The 6,000-nt window shown below is 48.5% G+C and overlaps 1 protein-coding gene across 4 annotated transcripts in view; it reads left to right on the top strand.

Annotated features, from left to right (window-relative positions):
• The first annotated feature begins 1,360 nt into the window (after window positions 1-1,360).
• NEO1 (neogenin 1) overlaps window positions 1,361-6,000 on the top strand; it is a 239,557-nt gene continuing 234,917 nt past the window's right edge. For 3 of the 4 annotated variants that reach the window (XM_051982335.1, XM_051982333.1, XM_051982334.1), the window contains exon 1: window positions 1,453-1,647. In XM_051982335.1, the coding sequence (XP_051838295.1) occupies window positions 1,476-1,647 (172 nt within the window). In that variant the 5' untranslated portion in view covers window positions 1,453-1,475. Of the gene's footprint in view, window positions 1,648-6,000 lie in introns of all 4 variants that reach the window. The other variant, XM_051982336.1, reaches the window with a different exon arrangement.

Here is a 6,000-nt window from a genome sequence, read left to right as displayed (position 1 = left end):
CCCGGCCAATAGCGAGCTTCCCCCGAACACCAACAAACTGATTTCCTCGCCAGTTCCGAGGCACCTTCCAGCGATTTCCAGCAGCTAGTGGAGCGGCCTTGTGGCCTCCCAAATGTTACAGTCCTCTCCCACCCACTGTGGGGCCACAAGTAAAGAGGAGCTCGGCTCAGACGCTCGCCCCCAGAGGCCCAACGGTGAACACTTGAGGTTTTCGGCTCCCTTTGTATCCGGGGCGCTCCAGCCCACCCCCAGCAGGCGTTATCTAATCTCAATCAAATTAAGCTTTCTCGGTGGAGCACTTTGCAAATCTTGCAGCCTGCGGCCCACCCCCCGACGGCGGAGACGTTCCTTTTGGGCGGACCTCAGGGCACAGGTCCGTACGGGATGGCCCCCTAGTCTCCCCACTGCGCTAGGACAGCCGGGCACACGCATGGGCACACGCATGTACACGAGGCGCACAGCACCTACATACACAGTAGCCACGTACGTGCATCCAAGTGCATCTGGAGGGACAGCGGTGTCTCTGCCAATAAAATAAAATATAGGGGGGGAGGGGAGCCTAGGGCAATCCCAGCCAGGCCTTTGTTCCCCACGGGGGTCCGGCCCCGCGGCTGCAGGGCACGGGGAACTGGGCGGGCCTGGAAGGAAGGGGCTGGGTGGCTTTGGAGAGGGGTGTCGGCCCGGGCGGCGTCCCCTCCCGCTGGGCGCCGTTGGGTCCCTGCGGAAAGGCCCGGGCGGGGGGCTCGGCGTGACCGGGAAGCCCCGCGCTGACCTGCGCCTGCCCTTCGGCTTTCTAGCTTCCTCCGAGGCCCTATATAGGGAGCTGGGACTGAGCTCGGCCGACCTTCCCGCAGAGCTGGAATCGGGATCGGGCTCGGAGTCGGCTCCGCTTCTCCGGGTTTCCCCGGACGCCTCAGCCTCAGCCGAGGCCCAGGCAAGGACCGGCCGAGGGGGGGAGGGGCCAGAACGGGAGGGGGAGCGGCGGGGCTCGGAGCTGGGGGCGGGCCTGGCTCGCGCGGGGCTGCGGTAAGGGGAGGGGGAGGGGTGTGTTGTGCGCGCGCGCGCCCCCGCCCCCGCCCCCCGGCGCTGGCCGCCCTGCGAGTGTGTGAGCTCGCGCGCGCGTGTGTGAGTGTGTGCGGTGTATGCGCGCGGGGAGCCCGGAGTCGGCGGCGGCGGCGGGGCTGGAGGCGCCCGGAGCCCGCCTCGAGCCCGCCCGGGGCTGTGTCCTCTCTTTCCCTACCGGAGCGCGCCGTGATTGCCCCCCTTCTACTCCCTCCCCCCAGGACGAGGAGGCGCCCCCCTGCAGCCCCCCCGTAAGGAGCCGGAGCGTAGTCGGAGCGTAGCTGCTGCACCGAGGAACCGGAGCCCAGGAGCCCAGGAGCCCCGAGCGCACCCCAGAGGGCGGGCGGGCGGTCCGGCCAGTTTCGGGCCGGCGCTGTCCCCGCCGCCGCCGCCGCTGGCCGCCGGGGGAAGAGATGGCGGCGGGGCCGGAGCCCGAGCCGGAGCGGGGCGCCCGGAGCCTCGTCCGCGCCGCCTCCTTGTGGCTCGGCTGCCTCCTGCTGCTGCTCGGGCGCCGGGACCCGGCCCTGGCCGCCGCCGCTGCTTCCCCGGCAGGCAGAAGCAGTCCGCAGCCGCCGCCGCCCCCAGGTGAGTGCGGGGGGAGGGGGCGCTGCCACCGCAGCCCCGCCGGGCCCCTAGCCTCGCAGCCCGGCCCACTTGTACGAGTGGCCCCGCGCGGCCGCCGCCCCCCGCGCCATTCATTAAGTAGTGACCAAGAAAGTGCGAGGCGGGGGGCAGCCTTGGGACCCCGGACCCGCGAGCGGCCGCGGCTCCTCTTCGCTGCCCGCCGAGTCCTGGGGAGGGGGGCCCCGGGGGCTTCCGAGCGACCACCTCCTTCCAGTGCCCCTCTGGGCTTCCGTTAAGAGCCCGTCTCCCAGCTGGACCCTAAAACTTTTATTGCTAGCGGGCTCCCCGCAGCGGGGGGATTCCTGAGGGCCTCGAGGGACTGATGCGGGGTGTCCCAGAAGTCGGGGTGCAGTCGGGAGCTGGCGGCGAGCTGCCAGCGCGAGCCTTTGCCAGCTCCGAGGCTTGCTTTGGAGCTGGAGGCTTCCCCCAGACTTGGGGTTCACCCGATATTGGGAGGAAGAATCCGAGCACCTCGGGGGTTAATCGGGAAACCTCCTCAAAGATTGCTGAAAACTGACATTCTCTGACACGAAAGAAACTTTTTTCAGGGAGCGGAGAGGAGAGGGGGAACAGCAGAACTTTAATACCTGGGCACGCTTCCTACCTTGTTTTCATCCGATTAATGCAGAATATTGCATTGACTGGTGCGGTGGAGAGGTGAGGAGCAAGGAAGGGTTAAAAATTAATGCGTTGGACTGCAAGGAGCTTAAAACCAGTTGAGAAAGAACGTATTAGAAACTAGAAATTCAGTCTTGGACTTGGAATATGCCAGACCCGAGGTTCCCCCATAAGCAAATCATTCCAAATGGGAAAAATATCAATTGGGATATTTGGGAGAATGTAGCTTTAAGTAGTTAAACTTTAAAAGCTCCGTGTAAATGTCAGGATTTGTCCTATCATTATTTTTATTAATGTTGTTATTGTCAAAGTCTGTCTGTTCATTGGCTCAGGGAGCATCTGAATAGGAAACTTTCTGGATGTCCTTACACTTACTGTTGGGCATCTGCTCTGCACTTTAGTCTTAAAAAGTTACCTAGGGCCCTCAGATTTTGAGTTGTCCTGGGCTTCGGGAGCAATGTCAATGAGGCTTTCATTTCCTTGCTCTGAGATTGGCTCTAGGTTTGAAGTCTACCTCATAAGTCCATGGTTTCATGGTGGATGCTGCTGTGAATGCCAGTAATTGTTGTGAATATTAATTTGGAGATGAAATAGAGTACATGATAAAAATTGATTAAAAAAAAGTTCCACTTGAGTGTGTGGATCACTTTGACCCTTAAAGTTCTGTTGATGCCACATAGTGGCAGCTTTCAGTATCTTATGGATAGGGACCACTTCAGATTCATGATTTCGGATTAAATCGCATTAGACTATGTAGCTAAATGTTAACCTTGATTCATTTGCAAAATAATTAATTTAATTTAATTTTTAAGGAAAAATCAGTAATGTTAAAAATTACTCTCAGCTACCCAACAAGTAAGTGTATTTCAGTGCTAACTTTTGTTAGTATAGAATAGATGGTAGCAAGCTTTTAAGGAAATAGGTCTACTTTAAACAAAAAAGGCTTAAATTTTAGTATCAAACTTAGGTTCTTAGTCTTCACACAAAAATTTGGACCATAAATTTGTATATTCTTCAAAATACAGATTACATTTTGAAACTTTTGTTTCAATTAAAATCTCTTTTTTTTTACTCATAGGAGTGAGTAAAAGAATTTAAAAAATCTTTAGTCAAGAAAAGTAAAAAAACTTGGAAAATATGTTTTAACAATTCATTGAAACTTTAATGTACGAACAATCCAATTGCTGGATATAGTCTTTTAATTTGAATTTTTTTGACAGTGGATCATGTGGCATTCTAGTTATTTTAAGGAAAATGAATCTTGAATAGTGAGGAAGAATAAAGATGCATAATCTTATCAAATGGGCTAATATTTTAATGAATTAATTTATAGAAAACAAGCTTAAATTAGAATGATGTGTGATAACATTTATAGTGTTGCTTCAGAATGTGAGCATTAATACTTAGTTTTTTACTAAATAATATTAGAAAATATTTACGATTACAACTACAATAGAGAAGCTATATTGGATGCATAATTTTAAAAGAAGGATTTCATGCTTGTATTCAGTGGGATCTTAGGAAATTGGGTCTTCTATTGGGGTGGGAGGTACTTAGGAGAAGAAAGCAACAATAGGTGTGAAAATTTACCTAAGGATTTCAAAAAATATAGCATACACTTTTGCGTATGCTTTCAAATTCAAAACTTAGAACAGTATGAGAAAGCTACTGTCAAAATTTAGTGGAGCAGGAAACTGAGGAGCAGACTGGTTTAGTGACTAGCCCATGGTAGTCATGAAAGCCACTAGATTTCAGAGGTAACATTCAAATCCGGGTCTTCCTGAATCTAAGCCTATTAACTCTCTCTACTGTGCTACCTCTAAACATGAGTGACAATGATTATTGTTACTGATTGCCCCCAGCTGGTGGTGCCTTCTTCTCTTTGCTACCATCCATCTGTTCTGCGCTTATCTCATGTGTACCCAGTTATTTGCATGTTATTTCCCCCCTTGGAATGTGGTTCCTTGAGGACAGGGACATTTTTTTCCTTTCTCTTTTCCCCCAAATCTTGGTAGATATTAAGCCTTCAACAATTTCTCATAGAATCAATCTAGAAACTTAGGAAGTTATTTGTTAAGAAGATTGAACAGGTATAGGTTGAAAAGCTACTTCAGGCCCATGTATGAAAAGTGTCATATGAGCAGTGGTATCGGGGGAGTAGTAAAAGAGCCTTCCTGCAGGTGAAGGAAATGCTCAGGGAGCAGTAGAAACACTAAGGGCTTGGAACGCTGCCTTGAGGTGTGTGAAGACACTCCAATCTCATTCAAAATCTTTGGCCCTCAGATTCTTTATCTGTAAGATGTCAGGGTTGGACTAGATGACTTTAAGACCCTTCAGCTCTGAATCTGATCCTTTGATGCTGTGAAATGGTACTACCAAATTTATTGGAATGGAAATTAATGGGAGATTAGATTGAAGGCAAATTGGGGAGAGGTTGAGTGCTAGCAAATGATTTAAATTTTATTCTGAAGACATTGGACATTTACTGAAGCCTTTTGAGCAGAAGATTGATGCTCAAAGAATGATTTAGAAAGAGTAATGTGGCAATTGACCGTAGGACTGGTAGAATTGGGAAGTGAGTTGAATAATTGCAATAGGTTACAAAAACAATGGGATGAAGACCCTAATTAGGGCTTTAGTGGTGGGAATGGATGGGAAAAGTTTTGATAGCTAGGTAGAAAATCTTGAAAAAGAAAAAAAAAACAAAAAAGTAAAGTTTTGGGGACAGAATTGTAGGTGATAACAGATTTTTGAATAGTGAGAGGAAGAAGAGGAGCTAATAAAGAGAACAAGAGGATCAGTTCATCAATAAAGAAGTATTTTTTAGACTCCTGTTCTGTGCCAGGCAGTATGCTAGTTAGTCACTGACAGAGAGGTAAGAGGATAAGTAGTATTTAGGTAAGTAAGTTAGTTGGATTCCAGAAGCCTAAGAAAGGTTGGGCAGCCAAGTCTAATGTTTCACCTAAGTCAAGGGCAACCATTGCACTTGGCAGTTGAGAATTAGGCGATTGGCATAAAAGCAATTTCAAGAAATAGACAATACTTGGCATTGAAGAAAAGCGAAGATGAGATGAAGAGGAAGGCAAATAGCTTAAAAAGGGTGAGGTTCATTATTTATTTTAGAACTGAGGATCCATGAGCATGTTTTTAGAGAAAAGAGAAGGAACCAGTAGAAAAAGAGTTCATTTGGAGAGATTGGTAATTCATGGAATTGAGTTTGAATAAAGATGAAGTGCTACAGATCTAGGACACTGGTTGAAGGACTTAGATTTAGAAGTCAGAGTGGATAATTCTTCCAGTCAAATAAATAAAGAGACATATGTTGAGAAAGAAGCTTGGAAGTTTTGGTATTAATAAATTAGGGGGTGAAGTCATTAGCTAGTATGAAGAGAGCGGCAATAGGTCAATGGGAAAAGGAAAGGAGGTTTGGAATAGTTGTGAGGAGTAGTATAAGGAAATCAGCAAGACATGGAATACTGAATTATTGGGCCAAAGAGAGATAAAGATGCTAACCAGACTTCCTTCTAAATATCCTTTGCTTTCTAACAATGACCCCAAATGTTTTGTCTGTAAGAGATGCTTGAGAAAACATCTTTACTTATAGTGGTGTAAAGTCAACATGCTACAATTTTTTTTCTAGCATTAGACTATGGTCTGAATTATTTTAGAGAACAAATTCTTAACCTTTTTTGGTGT

The sequence above is a fragment of the Antechinus flavipes genome, chromosome 2 (genome assembly GCF_016432865.1).
Source record: "Antechinus flavipes isolate AdamAnt ecotype Samford, QLD, Australia chromosome 2, AdamAnt_v2, whole genome shotgun sequence".
Classification (NCBI taxonomy): domain Eukaryota; kingdom Metazoa; phylum Chordata; class Mammalia; order Dasyuromorphia; family Dasyuridae; genus Antechinus; species Antechinus flavipes.
The sequence above is the reverse complement of the archived record's forward strand: the minus strand, read 5'-3'. Positions and strand labels throughout refer to the sequence as shown.